The 27,014-nt window shown below is 40.4% G+C and overlaps 1 protein-coding gene and 1 pseudogene across 16 annotated transcripts; both read left to right on the plus strand.

Moving 5' to 3' along the window:
* LOC114275480 (nucleoside hydrolase 3-like) overlaps positions 1 to 27,014 on the plus strand; it is a 54,573-nt pseudogene that overhangs the window by 19,151 nt on the left and 8,408 nt on the right.
* LOC114275624 (putative LRR receptor-like serine/threonine-protein kinase At1g07650) lies at positions 19,491 to 23,741 on the plus strand. Of its 16 annotated transcripts, none has more exons than XM_082870071.1 (6): positions 19,491 to 19,759; positions 19,842 to 19,943; positions 20,257 to 21,435; positions 22,428 to 22,463; positions 22,673 to 22,713; positions 23,032 to 23,741. In XM_082870071.1, coding segments are annotated over exons 3-6 (507 nt in total). In that variant the 5' UTR covers positions 19,491 to 19,759; positions 19,842 to 19,943; positions 20,257 to 21,433; the 3' UTR covers positions 23,460 to 23,741. The 16 variants fall into 16 exon arrangements, 13 of the variants coding, with proteins under 13 accessions (XP_082726197.1, XP_082726200.1, XP_082726198.1 ...); XM_082870074.1 differs by having other exon boundaries at positions 20,328 to 21,435; XM_082870072.1 differs by having other exon boundaries at positions 21,370 to 21,435.

Below are 27,014 nucleotides of genomic sequence, written 5' to 3' on the forward strand. Positions count from 1 at the left end.
CTCCTCAGTTTGGTAAAAGTTTTGCTCCGTTCTCATTTTGCTAAAACCGTTAGAGAGATAAAAGCTGTCATTTTTCATTAGATTTAAATTTGATGATCAATCTGATGAACCGTTGGAGATGGTCTTAGATTCTTATTCTTTTTTGTAGTATAAAACTCTCTTGAATTGCTAAAATTGTGTGTTTGGTAAATTGGGCTTCAAACTTGACTGGAGTAAGTTCATCAATAGTTTTTTTTTTCTTAGTATTCTTAACCATTAGTTGGAGTTGTTGAAAAGATATTTGTAGTTTTTTTCATTTCCTCTTTTGCATAATGTACTCAACGATTTAATCAATTTTGTAGTAACATCACTGTTAGTTCAAGGATACTTTATGGGACACAATGTTGCAACAGTAAGGAAGGTTGATGATAATAATAAATGAAATTGTGTAGACCTAAACTAACATGGGATGCAATAATAAAAAAAAGAAATAATTTTATTTAATTTAACTGAGCATATAGTCCTTAGCAGAGAAAAAAGACGAAAAATTATTGATGTAACCCGAACCCACTTGATTGAGAGACAAGGCTTAGATTGGTTTTTTCTTTTTCTTTTTTTCTTTTTTTTAAATTTTAAATTTTTTAATTTTTGAGAAAAAGTTGGAGTCCAACTCTATATTTTAACTTTGAAGGGTATGCACCATTTCTCATTTCTACTTTTGCATACAATGTGTATTTATTAGTTGATATTTGCTTCTATAAATCAGGGTGATAGGAAATATTCTCCTTTGCAGCAACCCACTGCACAGTAAGTGATGATAGATGTCGTATCTGCGGGTCCTATTGTTGTATTTTTTTTGGTATCCCACACAAATTTTGCCATTTTTCTTATGAGCAATCTTCATTTAAAGAAAAACATTGAGCATATTTATGTCATGGGTGGTGCTGTGAGGCCAAACTGTCCAAAGGATGCAAACTACTCTTCTAAACCAAAGCAGTGCCTTCCTGGTAGTTTGTATCCAGATATTAGCAATGCATACGCAGAGTTTAATATCTTTGGAGAACCTTTTGCTTCATATACAGTAATGGAAGTTGTTTGTTGATGATCATCATCTAGTCGCACATATTATATTCTATGCAAAAGAAGGTAGCTTTAATGCATAACTCTTTTTGATCCAGCCATTTAAAAAATGAGTTTAAGTAGGCTGGATTGAATTGGGTACAAGTTGGACAAATAACCTAACCAGCCCGTATACTCTATTGAACTCTTTTTCCAATAGATGGTGGTGGTGGTAGGTTCCTTGCTGTATTGCTTGTTTTTTTATCCTAGCCTAACAAGTACTGGTATTACCTATGTCCAACCTATTTAAACCAAATTTTAAATGGGTTTGTAAGATGCAAACCATTTATGAATTTGGATGGATAATAGAATAGATGATTATTGATACATAATATGTAAAAGTTTCTTGTCATATAGTAACAGGTAAAACTAATTATGTAATTTGCCTTGTGAAATCTCAGCACTGCTGAAACAAAGATCTTGTAAAAAAATTTCTCTTTTTTGTAGGTATTGCATTCTGGCATTCCTGTCACACTTGTTCCGCTGGATGCAACAAAAACAATCCCTATAAGCGAGAGTTTCTTCAAAGCATTTGAACAGAATCAGAATACATATGAGGCAAAATACTGCTTCTAATCCTTAAAGTTGGCTCATGACACATGGTACAATGACTGATTTTATGAGGTAATGTCATGACTGATTCTTAACATGTTCTATGTGTACTCTTTGTCTAAATTCTAAAATGTGTTTACTTTGGCAACATTTTTTATTGAACGGATTAAATGATATTCTTATGCAGAACTACTTCACATGGGACTATTTTATAGTTGGTGTAAGAGGAGTTAACTTGATCCCACTAAATTAATTAGACCCAATCAAAAAGTCCAAGATTGGTGGGCCCAGATTTATCGCCATCAAATGGGCCAGATCGCTCTGAGCCTTGAAAGAGTTTGGACCCACGAACTTAGAGACTTACTCGGGCCTGGACTTGAAAGGGCATTGCACAAGCCTAGAGATCCGAGGCACTCGGGCTTCAAACAGATTCGATCACAATCTAGAAGCCGCTTTATTGGTGAGTCCCAGAACATTTGCGGACTTGGAGCATTCCGGGATTGACTCACCAGAATCATGAGTGAGTTTAGATCCCGAACAATGGGCCCGAATCCCGAGGACGGTGGGTGGAGATAAATTCACCCATCAGTTGATTTTTCCTATACCCAGGTTGAGGTGGCACGACCTCGGGGGGTCCATGAGACCGACAATATTACCGATAGGGGGTTCTCTAGGACTACCTCAGCCTTTTGGGATGATTGGGGGTCATTGGTTAGGTGTGGCTAAGAAGAAGGGTTCGCCGAGAGGTTGATCTTCTCATCGGGGTTTTCCTCATCCTTAGAGAGGTCACCTCCTCAGATAAGGTGGTTAGAGAGAATATTCCCCATGTGCCTTGCGCATGGGCTTCATATCTTACATCATGAGGTGCCTATAAATAGCACCAACCCATAGCTTTACAAGGGATAGATTTTGGAGAGACAACTCTTGGAAAATAACTAATTTTCCTTCTCCATTATCTACCTTGACAGTGAAAGTAGGAGATCCATGGGAAAGCCTTGCCATTGTTCTCTCTCTAATTACTTTGCATTCTTCTTCACCTAATCTCTTATCTCCATCATCTCTTTGATATTGTGTTCTTACTTGTGACTGTTGAAAAATCTAAGCCTCTCATCATTCCTAGAGAATTTGAGTTTTCTTCAAAGATCTTCAAATTTTTCGATGACATTCTTGAACCCTCTCATACATTTGGTGACTTCACTAGAGAGGCGGATTGGTTAATGGTCTCAATGAGATCTAGAACCCACACAACTCCAACAAGGATGGTGGGAGGAGATGGAGTTCACCAACAAGGATCCTCTAATGGTGGCGATGATAGGACCATGGCTCTAGATCAACCACTTTTGCACAAAGCCATTTAAGGACTTCAAAATACTTAGTAGAAGATTCTTTCCACTTTTTAGAATCTCACTCACACCATGTTGGTGATGAGTTCTAATTTTGCACTGGCGCCAAACAAAAATCAAACTGGCGGTGGAGTTATCCCCGCCAGAGTACAAAATCAAACCCAAAGAGAAGTAGGCCCCAATTAGCCTGTGGCTTATGGCAACACAACAGCAGTAACACATGCTCAGACTACAGTAGGCGGCAACATTATGCTCACGCCGGGCTCCACGGTGGGCCAAGCCAAGATCCAATGGTGACTAGGGGAGGTTCTGGTATAATGAATGGCGCTCCGGCAATTGTTGGTATCCAGACAAATATAAAGGGCATGATGGCGCAAAAAGGAGCTCTGTCCATACCTAATCTTATTCCACCACCAGTAAATGTTATTAACGTACTAAGCAGGCCTCCTTTGGTGCCGACAACAAATTTGCAAGCCCAACCAAGTATAGCTGCATCATACGGTGGACTTTACAGACCTCAATTTAATGTCCCATCACTAACTAGCTTGTCCATAGGTGCCGATGGGCAGTATCGTCAAGTGTCTTCACCAATGGTGAATTCTCAACACCAGAATGGCCAAGCCGTTCCCAGCTCAGTCTTCGGGTCCATAAGCCAAGTTTCGGGAATGCCACCATCAAATTCTCTCCCTCAGCAATTTCTCACTCTTGCTGATGTGCAAGCTATGTTTGATCTCGAATGGGGCAAGAGGACTTTACCCTCTTTGCCTGACTCGGATGTTAAGCCACCATACCCTACTGAGATGCTGAGCTATCCATACCTTGAGGGGTATATAGTGCCGAAGTTCATCAAATTCAATGGCAAACAAGAAAATGCTCGAGAACATGTGCGGTTCATCGAGACTCTAGGCATTCGTGGTTCAAACCACGTCCTTCGGCTAAGAGAGTTCTCTAATTCCCTCAATGACCGAGCATATAGTTGGTATGTTAATTTGGCGCCAAACTCTATCTGAAGTTGGGAGGAAATGGTCAACAAATTCCACTCCTAGTTCTTTCAAGTGGCGGAGAAGGTGACCGCGCTTACATTGTGTAAGGAAAAGCAACGAGAAAGTGAGGACATTCTTGATTACGTCAAAAGGTTTCAAGACAAGGCGATGGATTGTCATGAAGCTGTAGAAGAGAGTTATCTGGTTCAAATCTGTCTAGGGGGGCATTGAACAAGTACAAATTGTTTTTGGTTAATCACAAGCTATCCAACTTCTCAACACTAATAGAAGCAGCTTAGAACATTAGCACTCCTCAGGCTCAAGAGTCTGGATTTAAGGCTAGTTACAAGACTAGCTTCAAATCATCTCGTGGACCTATTGTTGTTGCTGCCTCTGCCCCAGACACCCAGAAGTCACGAGGAGGGGGTCATAGAGGCAAGAAGAGGAAGTAATATAGTGGTGAAAAGGGCAATGTTTCTTATCCATGTGGAATCGAGGAGGTAAAAGCTCTAGTTAAGGAATGGATGACCGATAGAGAGCTAAAATTGCCTTATGTCGAGGAAATTCCATCAAAGAAGGACCGCGAGAGCCCTGAGTTTTGTGTCTATCATCTCACATTGAAACATCCGATAGAGAAGTGTTAGACTCTCAGGAAAATCTTCAAAGATAAAGTCGAGGCAGACGAATTGAGGTTCAAAAAGCAAGGGATTCAAGACATCCGAGAACAACTATATCCTCAGCACCGAGACAATGGCAAGAATGTTGCTATGATAGCTTATGAAGGCCCGACGATTGAGGCTATCACCAATCTCGACGACGATGATTGTTATCTGGATGACACCTTCAAGCCTGAGGGTGAGCAAGTTTACTATAGAAGTGCTATCGATCTAGAGGGTAGAGCCTTTATGACTCATGTCGAAGGTCCCTTCGATCTAGAAGGAGGAGAAGAGTACTATGGAAAAGAAGGACACCATGTTTATGTGGCATTTTATTTTGAAGAGACCGAGGAGATGGTTAACTACGAGCCTCCAAGAGTGGAGAAAGATCCGGATCACTATGCCAAAACTCTGCAAGACTGTGTAAAGTTCAAGCAATTCTTCGACCAACTTGGACTTTCCAGGAAGGCAAGAACAGAAATCACCAAGGCTATCATCAATGTAGCAAAGGCACACCATGAGGAATGCATATCGACTGAGGGATCCATTTCGAGGAAGGCAAAAGAGCAATCTAGTGCCATTACTTTCTCTGAGATTGACCGGAAGTATCCCTTTTCTCACAACCGTCCGCTTTATGTGACTGCTTATATTAACGGGGTTGAGTTCAAAAGGACTTTTCTAGACAATGGAGCCTCTATCAACATTATGACCCGCGTTACTCTAGAGAAGGCCAGAATATCTGAAGAGCGCGTTGTGAAGCAGCCGATAGTCATTATTAGATTCGGTAGAGAAATAAGAATTACTGTGGGATGCATAACAGTTGATTTAGCTGTTGGAGAGATTTGCTCGGCTACCAAGTTCCATATTATTGATTCTGAGGAAAACTATCACATCATTCTAGGGAGGACCTAGATGCATAGATATGGGGCCGTACCGTCGAGTTATTATCAGTGTGTTAAGGCTAAATAGGGAAAGAAGACGGTGACAATTCAGGCTACAGAAAAGCCTTTTGAGACCCATGAAGCTTATTATTCTGATGCCATCTACTTCACTGAATTGTTTGTCGAAGAAAATCCCACCACCTCTAAGCCCCAGGGGGTCAAAATTCCTTATTGGGAGGATATAAAAGATGACAAGGAGCCAAAGGCAGAATCAAGTAAGCGGACGATGTCTCGGCCAGAAAGTCCGCCTATTCCTCAGAAGGTGATGAAAGTCCGAGAATGGGGCAAGGTGGTGTACTATTTGTGAAGGTGCGGGGAGTTGGTTTCTTTAGCCACCGACTCCGTGTCAAAAGAGGAGCCTCCCGACAATGACATAGTAATAAAGCCTGAAGTGGCTCAAGAATGCATGCAAGATAAGCCGAAGCCTCAGCTCGAACAACTTATTGAAGTAGATCTGAGTGATAGACAAGATGCTCCAAGGCCGATATTCATAAGTTCGAGCCTTAGCCTAGAAAAACAAGAGCAGTTATTAAAATTAATAAGTCGGTACTCAGATGTGTTTGCTTGGTCATATAAGGAAATGCCCGGATTAGATCCTGACCTAGTTTCCCATTATCTTGATGTGTTCCCAAACTCCAAACCAATCAAGTAAGCTGCTCGAAAATATCATCCAGATCTCGAAGAGAAAATTAAGAAGGAGATTGAAAAACATCAACAGGCAGCTTTCATCCGGCTAATTCAGTACCCCCACGTGGTTGGTAAACATAGTGCCAGTGAAGAAGAAGAATGGTCAAATCAGAGTATGTGTAGACTTATGAGATTTGAACAAATCTTGCCCGAAGGATGAATTCCCTTTACCTCACATCGACACTCTCGTGGATGCCACCTCAAGACACCAGATGTTCTCATTCATGGATGGATTCAGCGGATACAATCAGATTAAGATGGCCAAAGAGGACGCAGAAAAGACTGCTTTTAGAACACCTCTCGGAAACTTCTTCTATACAGTCATGCCTTTCGGACTTAAGAATGCCGAAGCAACTTACCAAAGGGCTATGACTGTAATTTTTCATGACATGATCCAACATGAGGTGCAAGATTATGTTGATGATCTAGTGGTAAAATCCAAGAAAAAAGAGGACCATCTCCGAGACCTTGATAAAGTATTCAAGAGGTGCCAGAAATTCAAAATGAGGATGAATCCTCTCAAATGTGCTTTCGGGGTGACAACCGAGAAGTTTCTCAGGTTTCTTGTACATTGGCATGGTATCAAGGCAGATGAAGACAAGGTCAAATCTATAAGAGCAATGTCTCCCCCGCATTCTCAGAAGGAGTTAAAGAAGTTCCTTGAGAAGGTGTCTTATATTTGGAGGTTTATCCTAGCACTTGCAGAGATCTCTGCCCCCTTAAACTCTTTGTTAAAGGGAGATGCCAAGTTCGAGTGGAACCAAGAACACCAAAAGGCCTTCGAGAGAATCAAGATGGCCTTGACCTCACCTCAGACCATGATAGCCTCGCAGCCCGGGGTGCCTCTAATATTGTACCTAACTTCAACCCCCAAGTCCATAGGGGCATTATTGGTCCAAGATGTAGATGGAGTAGAACGCCCGATATATTACATCAGTCGGAAGATTCGAGGAGTAGAAGTTTGATATAATTCGGTAGAGAGACATTGTTTAGCTTTGGTATTCGCCGCCCAAAAGCTTAGACATTATTTTTTAGCACATCAAATTCAGATTGTAACCAGAAGTGATCCAATTCGATACCTCCTTAGCAAACCTGCTCTAACTGGGAATGTGGCAAGATGGTTGTTAGCACTGGGTGAATTCAAGATCACATGTGTAGCTCCCAAGGCGATCAAACGCCAAGCCTTAGCCGATCTCTTTGCCCAATTTCCAAGTGGTGACTATGAACCAGTGAATGAAGAATTAAGAGGAGAAGTGTATGCAGTTTGACAGAGCAGCAGCCGGAGGGAAAAGTGGAACCAAGATAGTCCTTACAAGAAAAAGTGGAAAAAAGTTATATTTGTCTTATAACTTGGACTTCCATTTTTCGAATAATGAAGCCGAGTATGAGGCTCTTATTTTAGGCTTGATAGCAGTTGAGAAGCATAGTATCAAGAAGATTCGGATTCGGGGGGACTCGAAGCTGATAGTGAAGCAAGTTTCATAACAGTTTGTCTTAAAAGAGCCTACCTTGGCCACATACTGAACAACAGCCTAAAGGCTTCTTGACAAATTTCAGAAGGTCGAACAACTCAGAAGCAAAGTCGAAAAATCGACTATGGCCAAGCTTGCTCAATTCCTAATCATCCAAGGTGAACTTTACTTTCGAGGAAATACTGAATTCCTAGCCCAGTGTATTGGCCAACAAGAAGCAAGCCTCTAACTATAATAGATTCATGAAAAATCTTGCGGGGATGGGATATTAATCTATACAGAAGAATCCAAAGACAAGGCTACTATTGGCCTGAAATGGAGAAGGCCTCGAATTAATTACAGAAAGAATGCCCCAAATGTCAGTCATACATCTGGGAGGATGAGAGTTGCTTTGAAATTGATACCCCCGACTAAAGACAAGTCTACATTGACTATCTTAGGTAAGGGACATTACCGGAGAACTCGAGGGACATTGCACACCTCAAGAAGAGAGCGAGGCGATACTTTCTTGATCAGAACAAGCTTTACAGAAGAAGCATTGAGGGTACTCCCCTAAGGTGTCTTTCCAAGGATGAGTCTAATCTAGTCCTCGGAAGAGCCCACAAAATTGAGCATCAATGAGGGGCTCGGTTGTTGAAGCAACTGATACACCTTAGGTATTATTGGCCGACCATGGAGTCAGATGCCTCCCATCACGTGAAAAAAGTGCTAGACTAACTTAATCCATGCGTCGGCCATAGATCTACATAGCATCCGAACGCCATGGCCATTTCATACCTGGGCTTTTGACCTTATAGGGCCTATCTCTTCACCATCTAAAAGATATAAATGAATTCTTATAGCCACGGAGATGAGCACAAAATAGGTCGACGCAATCCCTTTGAAGAGTGCTACTGGGCTCGTAGTTGCAAACTTTATCAAGGAAAATATCATTTGCAAGTTCGGAGTACTGAACACCATCTTTTCGAAAAATGCACACCCTTCATAAACAAGTATGTGAAGAGCCTCCTAGATACTTACCAAGTGAGGCATCACAAATCCACAACCTATTACCCGAAATGGAACGGGCAAGCAGAGGCCACGAATAAGACCCTGATAAAAATTCTGAGTAAAATGATGGATGAATTCGGTGGGACTTGTTCTGAACAATTAATAATAACCCTATGGGCATATCGCACCTCAAAGAGAAAGCCAACTCATGCAACTCCTTACTCCCTTGTGTATGGGTTCGAGGCAGTGTTACCTATAGAGTTGGAGACACTATTTTCTCAGATGGCTCTCGCTTCAGGAATGGTGTTTGAGCCTCAAACCACCAGATTGGAGGCATTAGAGGTGTAAGGGGGTTCAAGGTTAGAGAGGTGATTAGAGAGGCAAAACTATGTTGATGGTCCAATAATGGTGGAAGTGGCTGGAGAATGAGCAGCAGCAACAGTATGGGAGTTAGAAAGTGTGTAGCTGGGTGAGGGTGAAGCAAGTGGCTCAAGAAGAAGTGTATGTCAGTGCCAAAATGGGCAGCATCTCCCCTAAATCTCCAAAATTCTTCTCCTTGAACCTTGGGAAATGGGTCATATTTATAGACTTTTCCTTGGTACCAAAAAGACACCAAGTGGCCAAATAGAGAGGAAACATTTGTCCCAGAGGATCACATGGAATATTCTGCCTTGAGCCACCAGGCTAAAGGTGCCACGTGTCCCTCTGCATATACTGCGTACTATTTGTTTGCCTCTGCAACTCCCTTTTTGAACCTTAGCAAGTGTAGTTGCGTCGGGAGTGCTTGGGACGGCAAGTCCCTTTTGGGCCTTAGCAAGTACACTTGCAGCGGTGAAACTTGCTGCTGCACTTGCCTTCTCAGTTCTATTTGGCCAGCACATGCATTCTCAGGACTCCATTAGCCTGCTATTGGCCATGTTTGTGTTCACCTCAACAAAGCCTCTACCTTTAACCACCTAACCACAAACTCCCCAGCTTCCCAGGGTGAAGACCACAACCAAGCCTGCTATCAGCCATGCTGTGCCTTAGTACCAAGCCCAAGGGGGCTTCCTTAGCCCTGCTTGTGCGACCAAGGTAGGTCCGTGACCTGGGTAATGGAAAGGGAGTCCTTTATATTCGGGCTGCCTTGCTCTCATCTTCGCGGGGTTGCTGCGGTAAACTGGTATTTCTGGGCCTGCTATCAGCTCCAACCAGTAAGTCTTGGGCCCTGTTATCGGCACCAAGTTAATAAACCGTGGAGCCTGCTATTAGCCCTAGGCTAGTAATGCCTTGGGACCTGCTATCAGCGCCAAGCATTAGCCCCTATTTTCAGAGGGAAGCCTCTCCTAAAGGTTGCTATCACCTTGGTAGAATATTTCCTCTGTAACTTAGTTGCTGCGATAGTAGTTACTGCGGCAGTCATTTCCCGTGGCAAGTTCAGACGGCATGACCGAAAATATTAGAGATGGTGGTGTCGATGGAATGCCTCCACAACTTAGTTGTCTCGGTTTTCTCTTTCCCTCAGTAACTCCAAATGATCGTGACACCGACATTACTTGGAATGACAGCAGCACCGAAGATACTTGGAATGGCGGCGCTGAGACAAAGTGCCTCAGCAACTCTGCCACTGCACATGTCCCTTTGGTAACTTTACCACTGCAAGTGTTGCCTCTGCAACTTGACATGGGCATTTCTCCTCGCTGAGTCCATCTGGAGCCTTGGTGAGTCGGACCTACCTCGGCCCACTTGTTGGCCCACTTCCTTTGGGCTTTGGCCCACGCTCTTTTTTTTTTATCCCTGGTCACCTTCTTAGGGCGATCTTAGTGCTTGGGTCCATACTTAGTTTGGGGTTTAATTTTTGACCCTCTATAAGAGGAAAAGCAAGATAGAGTTGCAAAAGTCATGAAAAGGTATCATGAGTCCATTGCTCGAGTAGAGATGGCAATTTGAAACCGGCCCGATGGGGACCCGACCCCCCGATCCCGAATTGTGCGGGTTTTCCCCGAAAAATACCCCCGACGGGACGGGGATGGTATTTAAAAATCAATCCCCGAACAGATTCGGGCCGGGGACGGGGATAAGTATCCCAACCTCGTACCCGGCCAGGCCCCATCCCCGTTCCCCGGCCCGATTTTTCCCCGAATTAAAATTACTAATTTACCCCTAGATATATATATAGACACACATAGTAACCAAACCAAATCCTCATCCAGTTGTCTTCCGTCTCTCTCTCTCTACCCCCTCTACTCTCTCTCTCTGGCCCTGTTCACGATGTAGATCATCGCCACTGTCGGCGTCGCGACTTCGCAATCGGCCTTCTCCGTCGTTCACAGCCACAGATCAGCCTCCTCCGTCGTTCATCGCCACTGTCGGCGTCACGATCGGCCTCCTCCGTCGTTCACAGCGTCGTTCACAGCCACAGATCTGCCTCCTTCGCCGATCGGCCTCCTCCGTCGCTCATCGCCACTGTTGGCGTCGCGATCGGCCTCCTCTCTCTCTCTCTCTCTGACACAGATACACTGATCTGTATGTTACATATACCGATCTATTTTTTATGATGTTGATTCTGTATGTTACATATACAGATCAGTATGTATCTCTGTGACTGGCTGGAACATTATATATATATATATATTTGTTGTTGAAGAAAAAAAAGATAGTGAAGCAGATCATGAACCATGAATCCTCGGTTGCCCTCTCTCTCTCTCTCTCTATATATATATATATTTGTTGTTGAAGAACATTTTTTTTTAAAGTTATATATATTTGCTGTTGTTGTTGATGATTGTTGTGTGTTGAAGAACAGATCATGAACCATGAAGCCTCCATTCTACAGAATTTATTTATTTATTTTTGGTTGTGTGTTGAACAGATCTGCCGGGATGTTTCGGGGTCGGGGAAACCCGATCCCCGTTAGGGGACGGAGGTGGGGGAGGTGAGGGGTTCCCCGTCGGGGATCGGGGGCGGGGATGGGGATTTTTCTACCTTCGGGGATCGGGGACGGGGAGTGTCATCCCTGGTCCCGCCCCGGCCCGTTGCCATTCCTATGCTCGAGCCTATAATCAGACTGTGGTGCCAAGAAAGTTTGAAGAGGGTGATCTAGTATGGAAGATTGTAGACCCAATCATGCGAGGACAACCCCTGCCCAAGTTTTCTCCGAAATGAGAAGGACCTTACAGGGTGGTTCAAGTAAGCTCAAACGGGTACTACAGGCTCGTAAGGGTTGAAGATGGCTTCCGAACAGACCCGCTCAATGCAAAGTTCATCAAGTGTTACTATCCACAAATAGACTCATCTATGCTAAATCTCGTTTTCAATCTTCTTGCTTTATTTAAAAGTTGTATTTCCCTTATGTTATGAAAAAACTGATTTTCTTTATGATGTATGTCTGTTCCATTACTTGTGATGAATATTTTATACTTTTGTCAAGAGAGTTGAAGAATTAATGAGAATATTTCAGCTTTTATGAACATGTGCATGTAATTGTTATTTCCATTGTATCATTCGAGATAAATGTTTTATTAAATAGAATGAGAAAATAGTGAGAAAATCTCCACAAACAAAACCTTTGTCATTCTATTGCATTGTCTTAGATAAAACATTTTTATCGAAAGGGGCCAGAAAGTAATGCAAAAAAATAACAACTCAATTTCCTCTAAAAACACCCTCAAAGAAGTTGCCCGTCACATCTACATCCTGAGGACAAGCAGTAGAGTGTGCCTCTAAAGCCTCCAAGGCCCGAGCATAGCCTGACTCAAGTTCACGAAGAGTTTCCTTTGTCTCATCTATAGAGGTCCGATAAGAGGCGAGCACAGACAAAACTTCTACCTATCGACTAGCGTTCGAGGCTATATCCAGGCACTTCCGAAGCCAAGATAGATCTGCTTGATGACGCTCCATGTTAGAGATCCTATGATATGCTGTCTCGACTACTTTCATGTTAAGGTCATACAGCCATTGCCTATCCAAGCTATATCGGATAGTGGAAAAAGACTCAAGTAGAGCAGTCTGAATGAGCAGACATTGGCAAGCAAAGGAAGCAAAGGTTTCAAGGCAACTCGAATGCATAAGCTGTAGGACCAATGCAAACTCAAGAGTTACCTAATAGTAGAGAAATGGTACTTTACCAGAAGCCGGAGGGGGAACTGGGATCGAAAAGGTATTAGTCTTAGGAACCTCCCCAATTTCTATCGAGTTAGATGAACCACCCGAAGGGGTAACTTCAAGGAGAAGTCCCGAGCCAGAGAATATGGGCCAATGAGGAGGAAGGCCAAAAGTATCACTATCAAAGTGGAAATCACTGAGATTTAGACCCAAAACATTCGAAGGCACTTGCGATGAAGAGCCTCTAGCAGTCGTTTCAAAGGCAGGTGTGTCCCCTTGAGAAGGAGAGCTATGAGGAGTCACAAAGAGAATCGGAGCAAAGTTTGAGGCAGGTGAAGGCAGGACCCCGGTAGCGGTTAACACTAAAGAAAAGAAAATAAAGTCTTGTTAGGGGCAGGGAGCAGTAAAGCCATTTGAGTAAAAAGTTCTCACAGATAGAAGTACATGGCAAACTTTAGAAAGCAAGATTACTTGAGGGAGAATCATTATGCAAAGCCGGGGCAACTAAAGGGCTCTTAGTATCAACAAAGTCAATTGGCCGTGCAGGGGGCACCTGATCGATCTCAACGCCTAATGAAGCTAGAACAGTAGCAATCATCCCTGAAGAAGGAAGGAAGTCCAAAGGATAAGAATCACCATAAGTGCCAGAGCAAGTCTTAGAGACTTCAAGCACATACACCTCCACACTACTCCCAGAGGTGCACCTCATTTCTACGTCGCCTTTGGAAGTGTGTCCCTCAGCACTACCAGAAGCACACGCCATCTTTGAACGGCCTCCAAAAGCATGTCCCTTGGAAGCATACCTCATCTCTATATTGCCTCCAAAAGCATGTCTTGTGACATCAATCCCTGTGGCACTAGTCCCTTCAATAATCTTAACACTAGAGCCATGGTTCTTAATAATCTCAACATCAGAACAGTGAGCCCTAATAACCTCGTCGCCAAGATGGCGCTCCTTCCCTGAAACTGAGCGATGAGGAAAATATTTGACCGATAAAGAGGAATCCTCAATCCCAATAGGACGATGGCGATGTATACACAGGACAAGGTCACAAAAATGATTAGAAGACTCAGCCTCATCATCATCGTCTATAACTGTTGTACGAGGGGTGCGCATCTTCACAAATCTTGTAGACAAAGGAAGAGTGTTATCGAGGTCTGAGTCTGGCCTAGTAAAGACAACATGGACAATAGCCATGGTACTGATAACGATAGCAACTGCAGGATCAAAAAATGGAGTAGGGTCCTGTATAACAGGGAAAGTAAAAAGTGTTCATTTAAGAAGGTATAGTCGCAAGAAGGAAAGTAACTTCAAATCAGCAGGAAAAAAAAATCTAAGATGTATATCTGGTACCTGATGGAGCCTTTTGGAAAGGCGAGGAGTAGAAGGACTGGCATCAGAAACCCATTTGTGGGCCATCTTTTTGAGGCGGGTCATCCGAGGACCAGAAGCCTTATTTAGAGGGATTAGCTCTAGGGCAGCAATCGCCAAGCTAGAAGTACATGTCCAAGTTGGAGGGTCATTCGGAGCGGATGAAGCGAAGAAGCTCTCATATATATGATCAGATTTCCGACTCTCAGGCAGCCGAAGAGAAGAATCCTTCTTATAAATCGACAGAGACAGACATATAGTCGGTTTACTCTGGACAAACTCAATAAATGCATTACTGTTCTTCTGTCAATATCTCTTGAAAGAGGGGGTGAAACCCTCTACCCAGCTCAAACTCGGCATCGTCAAAGAGCCAGATACAAGAAGCATGGTGTGTGCAAGTCCGCGAGTAAAGCGCCCGTAGCTTTCTAAAAAAGACAATAAAGGAGGTGCTGGCCCTGGGGCACACTAGTCAAACATGAATTGGCATGCTACTCTGTCAGGTCTATAGATGGTACTATCAAGGCCTTCCTCATGCAATACTGGTAGCAAACTAAGACGAACCATTATCAACATATCAACAAGATGAGCAGAGATGCCCTTTGGCAAGGGAAATGACACTAGTCAAGAGGAGCCATGATAGATAAGTGGCGTTGCCACACCCATCGGTGGGCATACATAGGGGCATGCCACAAAGTGCCGATATCGTCCAGCAAAGTATTCAAGGATATGGTGGAAATGACACGTGGCCAGCGTGTGATCAACGACTGGCAAGTCTTTGCTTTCTCAAATGTGCGAGACTCGTCATTACTGAGCACGGGGATACCCTCTTTATCCACTATCTCTCGAAGAACTTCTGCCTCAAATACAGTCGGAGTAGGGCTAAACTTTGGGAACCTTTCAAAAAAGAAACAGAGCAGGAACTGACTGTGGACAAAAGAGACAAGCTCATACCAATCCACAGAACGTGCCATGTCTCGATATAGCAGATCCAACCGGTAATAAAGGTTCCCAAGAAATAGCGGGCCAAGGGGATCTTATCCCCTTTGAAGAACCTAACTGCCAATGGGAAGACCAAAAGATTGAGAGAATCTAGAGGTGTGCTCGGAAGAATGAAAAAGGAGAGGAAGCAAGTCAGAAATCCTAGAAAATAGAGCCTAAGGCCATACATCGGGCTGACCTCGTACTCTAAGAACCAGGGTCAGCATCTCTAGCCAGGGATTGAAGATCTCTGAAGAAGTGGCGGATCCATACGGTGTAAGAGGCATGGTCTGTCTTCACTCGTTTGATCCTCCTTGCTGAACCATCAAATACAAAGCTCCACCGACCACAAGCTTGAAGATTTTTCTTTAGGGATTGGATTAGAGAATCATCCTCCGGGGTTATCCGCTCAAGGCAGAAGGCATCGGGGCCAGTCACTTCTAAGCTCAGCAACATGAACACATCCTCGAGGGTGGGCCCCATCTCATGTTGGCCAAGTATGAAAGTGTGTGTCTCGGTGCTCCATTGGAGAGCCATAGCTTCAAGGTTAGCATTGTTGTGACGAATGGATAAAGATCGAGATATCTTCATTAGAATCAATAACCGGGCCTCCTAAAGCCTCTGATAGAGGCCCCTGTTCGAGAGGACATCATCGACCCATTCCTGCCAACCAAATGGAGGGTTAAAGAAAGCCTTGAACTGGGGATAGCAGTAAGGAAAGTCCACTTGCTTAACCCTAAAGCGTAACGCCGAAGAAGGGGAGATGAGAGCCCCATGTCTGGAATCAGTATCCTCAGAAAGACACAATGGACTCCCCTTCAGAGATGGAAAAGAAGCGATGAAGGTAGCCGCTCGCCAGAACGGGTCTTTTTGGGTAAAATAAGGAGATTTCCTCCACTCAGACATCGGAGGCACATCCCTCTCTTTCATAAAAGCCGGTTCTGATGGCCTCGGGAAGACAGATTTCCTTCGAGAAGACATATAGCTGAAATAACAGCCATAACAACAAGGAGTCGATCGTATCAAATTCAGAACATTGGAATTGAAGCAACGCTAATTAATAGGAATTCAAACGAAATTTCGACATCAGCTATTCGTTTCTCAGAGAATCTACGAATTCAACAAATTTTATGAGGCATTTTACATTGAGAATTCAGGCACGATGTCTACTATTCTAAGGGTTGCAACAATCAGTCATTTGTTAATAAGATTTACATGCAACATGATGGGTTTATCAACAAATTCAACCTCAGACGTCATCAGCAATTCGTTTCTTCAAGTTTCAAAGCAACATCAATATAAATTCAAGCTCTAAAACAGTGATTTCCAGACTCAGACTCTATAATGAAAAAAATTGCTCAAGCAATAAATTAAAAAAAAATCGACAGCTCTACGACTTCCAACCTTGTGTAAAAATTCATGTTTACGACAACAAATTCAGAATCAGGGAACCATTTCCTCAGGATAGCAAATAAAAAAAAATTTCACCCTCAAGCTCTACAAATTTCAGTATCAGTGGGAGTCATAACAGCAAAATTCTATTCAAGATCCTTAGTGGAGTTTCAAATCACAAGTTTCAAGTGCCACAACATATTTCAATATTGCAAAGATCACAGTTCTTGAGCTAAAAAAAATTTATTGGAAATTTAGATTCTGAAAAGGGCTTTTTTCACGAAAGGCTTCTAAATATATATATATATATATATGCACAAGAGTAAGAGCGAGCTGAATTGATACTCACAAACCTGAATGCATAGATGAAGCTCGAGGCCGATGTTGGTAATATAAGCTGAAACCAGTGGGTGTGCAAGCAAAACTGAGATCTGACTGGTCCGAGCTCTGAAAAATATCTCCGAGACCGCGCTAGGCAAAACCACACACGATGCGTTGAATGGGTGGTGTGTGTGGGTGGCGCCGGACAGCTGAAGCAGGAGGAAAAGTCGCGTCAGAGAGAAGCCAATAGTGGTCGGCACTGGGCAGTTGAAGGCCGACAGCACGCTGAATGGCGTTGGGCAAGCCGTTGTTGCAGTGGTAAGATAGATGGCGCTGGAGGGCAGAGATGCAGCAGTGACGGAACCAGACACATTGCGTTGAGCTGGATGGCATTCGGAAGGGCCACACACGTCACGTTGAGTGGGCGACGTGTGTGGATCGACACTACTCAGTCGTGTCTGAACCAGTGATGGTGGTGTTCGGCGGAGCAAAGTCGAGATGAGATGAAGCACCGATGGTGGACAGCAGCTTGGGTCACGACACTGGGACGGGATAATCTCTGTTTGGTCACAGTTTGGTCACCACATGATTGTGTCTGTAGCGGCGGTGTCTGTAGCGGCGCCGTCTGCAATAGCGTCGTTGGTAGTAGCTTCTGTAGCACCGATGGCAGCTTGGGTCATAACGTCTGTAGCAAGCAGCAACGGTGACTCATCCTCGGTGACGACGACAGCACCTGGAGTGGTGGCAAGCTGGGTTGGCATTGTGAACAACTGGCGTTAGCTTTTGATTTAGCGGCTGCGGAGCTTTGTTGAAGAAGAAGAAGAAAGCTGAGTTGGTCTCTCGGTTTAGAGAGAGAGAGCTGAAATGGCTGTGCAAAAAACAAAAGGCAGGTGAGTAAAGATTAGGGTTTTGTCCCTTTCTTTGAATAGAAAAAAGAGAGGTATGATTCTTGGAATATGCTCTAAAAAATTCTGAATATATATGTAATGGGCATGCTGGGTTCCCAAACAAGAAAAATAAGAGGAAAAAGTGCGTGGGCTTTATCTTTTAAGGAGTATGAAAATGGCTTTGTCAACCTTTTTTTAGCTTGGAGCGAAAAAAAAAGAGATTTATTTATTTATTTATTTTTCCAGATGTTCTTAAAAAAAAAAAAAAAAGAAGTCAGTGGCGCACTAAAAAAAAAAAAAAACAAAGAGTAAAAAATATATATATTTTTTTATTGTCAATTTTTTTCAGGGGCTGTGATCAATCATCAATTTTGTCCATAGGCCACGTCAAGACAAAATATTCAAGATGACGTAATGCGAAGCATGACTGAAAATGTGAAAATATGCATGTCCGAGAAAACTAAAATTTCTCATACACGCAAGGGGCAAATGTAAGAGAAGTTAACTTGAGCCCACTAAATTAATTAGGTCCAATCACAAAGCCTAAGATTAGTGGGCCTAGATTTATCACTATCAAACGGGCCAGATCGCTTTAAGTCTTGAAAGAGTTCGGATTCACGAATTTAGAGACTTACTCGGGCCCGGACTTGAAAGGGCATTGAGCAAGCCTAGAGATCCGAGGCATTCAGGCTTCGAACAGATTTGATCATAATCTAGAAGCCGCTCAATTGGTGAGTCCCAGAACATTTGCGGACTTGGAGCATTTTGGGATCGACCCACCAGAATCATGAGTGAGGTTAGAGCTCGAACAAAAGGCCCGAATCCCGAGGACGGTGGGTGGAGATAAATTCACCCTTCGGTTGATTTTGCCTATACACGGGTCGAGGTGGCACGACCCTGGGGGGTCCATGAGACCAGCAATATTAGCAACAGGGGGTTCTCTAGGACTACCTCGGCCTTTTGGGATGATTGGGAAGCATTGGTTAGGTGTGGCTAAGAAGAAGGGTTCGCTGAGAGGTTGATTTCTCTTCGGGGTTTTTCTTATCCTCGGAGAGGTCACCTCCTCGGACAAGGTGGTTAGAGAGAATATTCTCACATGGCTCCATCCTACATGATGAGGTGCCTATAAATAGCACACGCCCATAGCTTTACAAGAGATGGATTTTGGAGAGACAACTCTTAGGAAAGAACTAATTTGTTTTCTCTATTATCTATCTTGAGAATGAAAATGGGAGATCCATGGGAGAATCTTGCCATTATTCTCTCTTTAATTATTTTGTCTTTTTCTTCGCCCAATCTCTTATCTTGATAATCTCCTTGCTATTGTGTTCTTAATTGTGACTGTTGAAGAATCTAAACATCTCATCATTCTTAGAGAATTTGAATTTTCTTCAAAAATCTTCGACCGTTCTTGAAGCCTCTCATACAATTGGTGTAGCGAAAGTAGAATTCGTGATTCATGTAGCGATCTTGGGGAAAATGAATTTGCTGAGATGGAATACATGAACTTCACTGTAATTTCTTCAAATAAACCTTATGGAATATCGGATGGCTCAAATCCATTCTTTGATAGTCATGTGATCGCAAAGTTTCATTTGCAAAGGGATGGGGTGCATAGTGGCCATGTGCAGACCGGAATGTGCGATCCATTTTGCCTTGTCCATAACGGGAAAGGGAGATGTGAGGTATTTGGTTTCACCTATTTTCTTAAATATTACTACTTTTGAACAATTTTTTGTAATAAGGGTGTGCTTTGAAGTAAATCCAAAGAATTGGACAAAAAAACATAAAGCAAAAAGTAGAATTGCGAAGGATTATATTTAAAGAACTTGTTTGTAATTATGTAGATTGTGTTTCATTCTAAAACTTCTTTTTAAAAAAAACCCCCAAGTTTTTTTTGTTCTGGTAGGACAGGGTCCCAATTAACAACTGCTTAAAATTACTGAAAATTTGAGACAACTTTAAGTTGCTTTAGAGCACATGGAGATCGCTTTGAACTCAAATGTGCACAATGAGCTATATCGTTTAAATTGCTGAATTTATTACATTGGTTGGTTGTATTGATCTGATGTGGGCATATTTTCAGATCACCGGAGTGTGAAGGCGATCCAAAGGAAGACGACTGGGACAGGCCAGATGAGGTACCTCCGCAACGTACCTCGCAGATTCAAGAGTAGTTTCAGAGAAGGTGATACCTCCCACCCCCTTACATTTTTCAATAGGGTTAATTTCATTTTTATATGTATGGTGTGGTTAATTTTTGTATTTATTTTTAAATTATTAATTAATTTCATTCATTTTGTTCTTAAAGTTTCTAATTTTAGATAATATGATCAATTCGAGATTGTTGATATTGTTTTCTAAATGTTATTGTTTCTTTTCTCTTTGTTTTCAATTTCTAAGTAGCTAATTTCGAATTAGGTTTAGATTTCGATTTAGATTTCTTTCAATCTTGTTTTCAATTCTAACCTCCTTTGATCTTTGGATCTGTTGTCTTTTAGAATGAGGCCCTTTGGCTATCCGGTTATCCTGTTTGTTTTCTCTTGAGGTTTTTGTTTCTATTGATTCAAAGGTAAGCAATGGAAGATAGCAAGAACCCTAACACGATGGTCAGATGCAACTTGATGTGAGCATTACTGCAGTATCTGCTATTACGGTGTGGGTTTAAGGCAGTTGATGGTTCAATGCATTACTCCATCTTACTTGTAGTTGACTCATGGGATTGATGTCCCTTAAAATTGTAGTTATTGGTTAATTCTGTGCTAATGTATTGTGTAATTTTGTATGACATTAATTTCATTAGACATCGATTATTATTAAAAATATTTTTCCCTCGAGAACATTTGTTAGTGGTATAATTCTTTAAAAACATCCATGACAAACTCAAGTCAAGTCGAGTGGTTGTTCATGTTTTGTTGAAGATGCATTTCCCTGTGCAGGGAATCTCAGGTATTTTGTATATCATGTGCATTTTGATGTCTGACATCCTTTCTTCATGTCTTTTTGGCTCTATTCCTATTTTGGTTGTTCAACGTCGCCCATTCAGCATTTTCGCTTCTGGTTGTGAAATAAGCTAAATATAAGGCCAAGCTAATGGCCAAATCTCCTTGCTTTTCAGATCCTTTCACCTCTTGGTTATGAAACCAGCAAGAGATTTTAGGTGTAAAGCAAGACCACCGTACCATCGTTTGGCCTAAAAGTCTTGTATTATCACATTGTCCTATACCAGGAGGCAAGAAATAGACAAATAGGTGGCTTGTAAGCCTCCTGAGAGATACCCAACTTTGTGTAATAAAAAGTATATTTAGAAATTCCTACTTTGCAAAAGATAAAATAAGAAAGAACCTTTCCTGTCCTGCCTATACAACAAATGGAGAATAGCTTAGGTTTTAAATTGTATTTCCTTTGATATGAATTAGGATAATTCTTTGATTTGAGTTATTTCAAAAGACAAACCAACTCTTACTTTAGTGAATTAAACCTGCAAAGGTCACAAAGAAGCTTGTTACTCACAATAGATGTTCTTTACTCTCTTCTTACCTGACCATGTTCCTCACGCAAAAGAGAGGAATATGATTATCAGTAACTAATTCAGTGATATTGGATTTGTTTAGTTATTTAACCGGGAACTTACTAAGTGGACCCGTGCCTGATTGGATTTTGCAAAATGGAGAAAACATGTAAGTTATCTTCTAAAGCCATAGAGTGCCTTCTCTGTTGGTTTTCATGGGCATTAATTAATCCATTATTCATGTTGTGATTACACTTGTAGATTATTGATTGCTTATGGTTCTAGTCATTTATTGATTGACTGCATTCCTTGGCATTGAATTTTCTGTGACTCTCTTGAAGTACACTTCATTATTCTTTAACGTTAAATTTTATCTATGTATTTGTTTGATGCAGATGTTGGTTCAATTTTTATTTTTTATTTTTCATTTTCTTCATGGGCTCTATTACTTCTTGAACCTTGTGAACTCAGCTTGGATGAAAGAAGTCCTCATTTTAATTTGTGGGAACCCAGCGGTCTGGAAGATATGTGAATATTTTTCATTTGTATTGTATTGCCTCTACAAGAATATGACTTCTAATAGCCATTCATCTTGGAAGTTTATAATCTGATCGTACCATCTTAGACAGGCCTCTAGCATGGGGTGAAAAGATTTTCCCTTTTATTCTCTTTCTCATAATTAACTAAATAAAATCCAATATGGCCACCTAAGTATTAGAAGCCAAGGATAGATCATAGCCTTTTCTTAGATTAGAGTGGTGGATATAGCAATTAAGACTTCAAGTGGTTTATTGCCACTGCCCATTGTTTATTGCCACTACCCATGTTACCAATCAAGTTATTAGTTAAGCTGAGTGGAAAATAATAAGTACCCACATAGAAGGCTTAGGTAAAATTGTTACAACTTAGAATTATTATTGTTCCCTTTTCAGTTATGTCATCAACTAAAATGGATGAAAAATAGTTCTTATCTCATGTTATATTCAAGCCTGGGATGAATCATGGTGTGAATTCTCCATGCAGTGATCTTTCCTAGAACAACTTTAGCTCGTTGGGCCCAAGTTGTCAACAAAGGACTGCGTAAGATTACTTTCAACTTAGAATTATTATCATTTCTCCAAAATCTTCTCTGAACTTTTCTTTCTCTGTATTTTTATATCGGAACTTATTTGAAAGCTCTTCAATGGGTAATACATCGTAAGTTGTTAACCTTTTGTAAGCACCTTTTTCATAAATTTCTGTTGCTTTCATAATCTATTTGAGCATTGCTTCAAATTATGTTCTTGTTATAACTCATATTATGACCCCACTTGATTGAGATACAAAACTTAGTTTGTTTTGGTTATAACTCATTTTATGGTATGACATGATGCTGACTAGTTCATGATCTCACATTGTTGTTCCAGTGGTATTGTGTCCTGCTTGAGAAGCTTTCAGTGCCCACAAAGTAAGTTAAATTTTTTTTTTCCCTTTGCATTGCTATTTGATTTGATTTCTCTGGTCATTTATACTGTCGTGAACTATATAGAAAAGCTTTAAGTAGCATAGGCACAGACAAGGGACACACATGACAAAACATGAATATGGCACATGAAAAATCCTAAAACAGTAAAATACGGACACAGAAAGGACACAAAAAGTATAATATATATTTAGATAATATTAAAATAATATATATTTTTAGATAAATATATTTTTGTTGTTTATCTGTATTTAATGATGGATAATCTTCTTCTTAAATTTTTTTTTTTTTTGTGTGTGTCAGATTGGTATTCCTTCCATATAAATTGTGGTGGTAAAGAGGTAACTCTTGATGGAAACACGAAATATGAAGCTGATACAGATTCAGGTGGGCCTTCAAGGTTCTTCTTAAGTGGAACTAACTGGGCATTTAGTAGCACTGGTTACTTCTTGGATACCAGCAGCTCAGATTTCTTTATCTGCACAAATACTTCAAGGCTCTCCATGAAGGATTCCAATTTGTATCTGGATGCACAACTTTCTCCTATATCTCTGACTTATTATGGTTTTTGTCTACTAAATGGAAGCTACACAGTAAATCTTCACTTTGCGGAAATCATGTTTCCTGATGACAAAACATATAGCAGCGTTGGAAGGCCTATATTTGATGTTTACATTCAGGTAGATTTTTGTAATATACTATTAACCATTTATGTAGAAAGGTTTCCTTAGTTCTTTTTCTTTCCTTTTTTTTTTTTTTTTTTTTTTTGGGGGGGGGGGGGGGGGGGGGGTTGTTTCTGTTGTTATTTGTAAATGGGTAATGTTGAAGTGAATGGGATCATGGTGGCTATGATGGTTAAGAAGAAATGATTTCCATGCAATTTGTTGTGACAGTGCTTGATGAAGTGTAATGCTTTGTTTGGGGGGGGCGGGGCTGGGTGTTTCTGTTGTTATTTGTAAATGGGTAATGTTGAAGTGAATGGGATCATGGTGGCTATGATGGTTAAGAAGAAATGATTTCCATGCAATTTGTTGTGACAGTGCTTGATGAAGTGTAATGCTTTGTTTAGCAATTTTTATTTTTATTTTTTTGCATTCAGTTGCAAATTTGGAAAATGAAATCTTTATTTTAAATGGAATTCAATTATTATTTGATGATTTAGTGAAGTTACAAGAAAGGAAATTTGTTAATTATTGTTTCTAAGTTTTTTCTTTTTTAAATGTTATTGTTCCTTAATTGTGGTTGGATTAAATGAATTTTGTTCGATATTGGATTGAATGTTTATAAACAAAAATTGATTGTTCTAAAAAAATAAATAAATAAAATTTGGCGACTAAAAAATTGGTCGGCAAATTCTACACTTTTATGACTAAAATCATTGGTCGGCAATTCCTTACTTTTTGGCGACTAAATTGTTAGTCGGTGATTCCTTGACTTTTGGTGACTAATCTGTTTGGTCGTGCAATGTGACAATTGGCAACTAAAATATTTGGTCGGGAAAATATCACTTTTCGCGACCAAAGTGTTTTAGCGACAAAATGTATTAGTCGCAGTAATGATATTTTTAGCGACTAAAAATTTAGTCAGCAAATCTAACTTTTCCTGACTAACAAAAATTTTGGTCGCGAATTACTTTTGCCGACCCTCAATTGGCGACCAAAGTAGCGACCAAAAAAATTGGTCGCAGATAATTTTTGCCGGCTAAAAATAGACTTTTAGCGACTAATTTTTTGGTCGGCAAAGGTGTTATTTCTTGTAGTGCAAGTTAACCAAAGCTGAAGTTAGATGTGGACACTAACTAAATTCAACACAATGGTCACAGGATGGTTACACAAAGGAGGTAACCAGTCCAGAAGCAGTGCTCGTTCTTGTTGCAACAAAGGCCAAACAAGATAGCAATGTTGACAGTCTGCTCAACAATTTTTTTTATAGAAGCTTCTTGGAGAAAGATGGGGAAATATCTGCTGCTGGAAATATATAGTTGCTTGGTGCTATACTCAGTGCAATTGGTGAACATCAACAAAATGTAGGCATTGGATGAGTAGTGAAAAAAGCGAAAATTTACAGTTTAACTATAGTCAACCACCGGAATTCCAAGCTCCATTCAAATATAATAACTCCAAATATTTATTTGAATGCAGGTTATAAACCTTCCTGAGCAAACTGGGAGGTTTGATATTGCTACACAATTTCCGTATTACAAGGAAGTTTATGTTTCGACCAGATTTTTTAACAAGGAAACTGGAAAAACCTGTAATTTTTGACATGGATACGAGCCCTGTAGACTTCTTAGCTCTTCTTTATCTCTTAAAATTACCTGTGGAACTTACTGACCTAAAGGTAGATTAGCATTCTCTTTTGTTATTTCTTCTGGCAAGTACAATATCTATAAATTTTAACATTTTAACTTCACATATAGTAGGATTTGATTTTTTTTTTGTTTTGTTCCTGTTGATTAACTTTGCACTCTCACATATGTAGTTTCCCTTTCTTGTTGATTTGAACTGCGTTTGGAAACGACTTTAAGAAAGAATTATTTCAAGGAGGACTTACGTGTAGGTCTTAATAGGTGGACTTATTATCTAATAGGTCCAATGATAATTAATAGTATTTTTCATCAAACACTATTAAAAAAACGTTATTAATTGTTAATTTTCACCGACAATTTGAAAAATTGTCACAAAAAATGTCACTAATTATCAGTTTTAGTTACAGTTTAAAAAATTATCACAAAAAATCACTGATTTTTAACTTTCAGTGATATTTTCAAAAATTCGTCACAGAAAAAGTCACTAATTGTAAGTTTTAGTGACAATTTATATCGTGACAAAAAAAAAATCACTAATTGTCAATCTTTAGTGACATGCAAAAAATCATCATAAAAAATTATTTTTAGCGACGATTTTACTAAAACTTATTTTCAATAAGACTTGATGGGAATTAAGTCTAACTATTATGACCTGATGGGAATTAAGTCCAACTATTAGGACCTATTGACAATTTACCCTTATTTCAATGCACGCCGTGATTTTTCTACTATATCCAAGTTTGTGAGTATTAATAGAACACTTCTGTTTCAACATTTAATCATCCTAACTTCTCTTTGAAAGAGGCTTTACCTAGACTTAACAAGAATTTCAACTATGAAATTGCTTAAAGAAACTGGAATTTGATATGGACTCTCAATAAAATCTAGAACTTGTTTGAAGATGCTTCCAAACTCATCCATAGATGATATGATTACTTTGATTTTTTTGTTTTTTTTTTTGTTTTGTTATTAGGGTAATTATTCAGTAATCTCAGAATATAGACACGTGATATTTCATAGCATTGTGATTAGTAGAAAATGTGGGTAGGTAGGGTATTATGTTAGAAACATGAGGGAATATATGGAATGATAATTGGTTAAATAGTACAGACTCGTGATACTATGGGAATATTGAATAATTTCCCTGTTATTAGTGGCATTGAAAGCAAGACTCAAGATAGGATTTTGCTCTCTAAATTTCAATGTTTGTCCAGGATATATTGGTAACTTCAATTGGTTGGGCCAATACTGCAACAATAAATATTGTATATGTACTGCAAATGATGGGCCGTGATGACATTCCAGTTGGTTTGGGAGACGTATTGGCAATAGGCCAAGCAGACCCATCTTTCACTCTCATTGGAGATTGCAAGTATAGACAGGCTATCCCTCGCTGCAGTGGTGGATTCTTGGACTCCGATACACTATGGTTTTGCTCACTGCTTGCCTCGTAGTCCTAGAAGGTAGTATTGTTAGTCTTTGCTGTTATTTTGGCTGTATTTGTTACTTGAAAGGTCATTCCATTCGATCATCACCATATTATATAACGAAAGAGTGGTGTTCAGATCAAGGGAATATGAGAGGAAATGTGAACTATTTAGCTGTTTTATAGCAAAATAAGAGAAAATAAAATGCTTTTAGGACTTATCTTCATTTTCATTTGCATCTGCAAAAGTAGGTGATGTTTCACGACAAGTCAGTGGCTCAAATTTTTATAAAGTACCATTTACTAATTAAAAACAATGATCAAAGGTATTGTATTCCTTGCATGTTGATAACTGGATAAATTTAACTTTACACGATAAAACATGAAACAATGTGTTGGCCTGTAAATCAAAGGTTTGAGAACTCAGCTATATATTATAAGCCTCAATTATACCGATACATCAGTGTATGAAATACATTCCTTGTAGTTTCAACTTTTTTGTGTGCCACAAATTGCAAATCCTTCAATTAAGTTTTTTTTATTTTTTTTATT

The sequence above is a fragment of the Camellia sinensis genome, chromosome 5, assembly GCF_055761805.1.
Source record: "Camellia sinensis isolate YWXY chromosome 5, ASM5576180v1, whole genome shotgun sequence".
Taxonomy (NCBI): domain Eukaryota; kingdom Viridiplantae; phylum Streptophyta; class Magnoliopsida; order Ericales; family Theaceae; genus Camellia; species Camellia sinensis.

Bases quoted from the DNA above. Each gene is read 5' to 3' on its own strand.
- LOC114275624 (XM_082870071.1), top strand. The intron at 22,464-22,672 runs GTAAGTTGTTAA...TTGTTGTTCCAG, and splicing joins TCTTCAATGGGTAATACATC to TGGTATTGTGTCCTGCTTGA. The intron at 22,714-23,031 runs GTAAGTTAAATT...TGTGTGTGTCAG, and splicing joins AAGCTTTCAGTGCCCACAAA to ATTGGTATTCCTTCCATATA.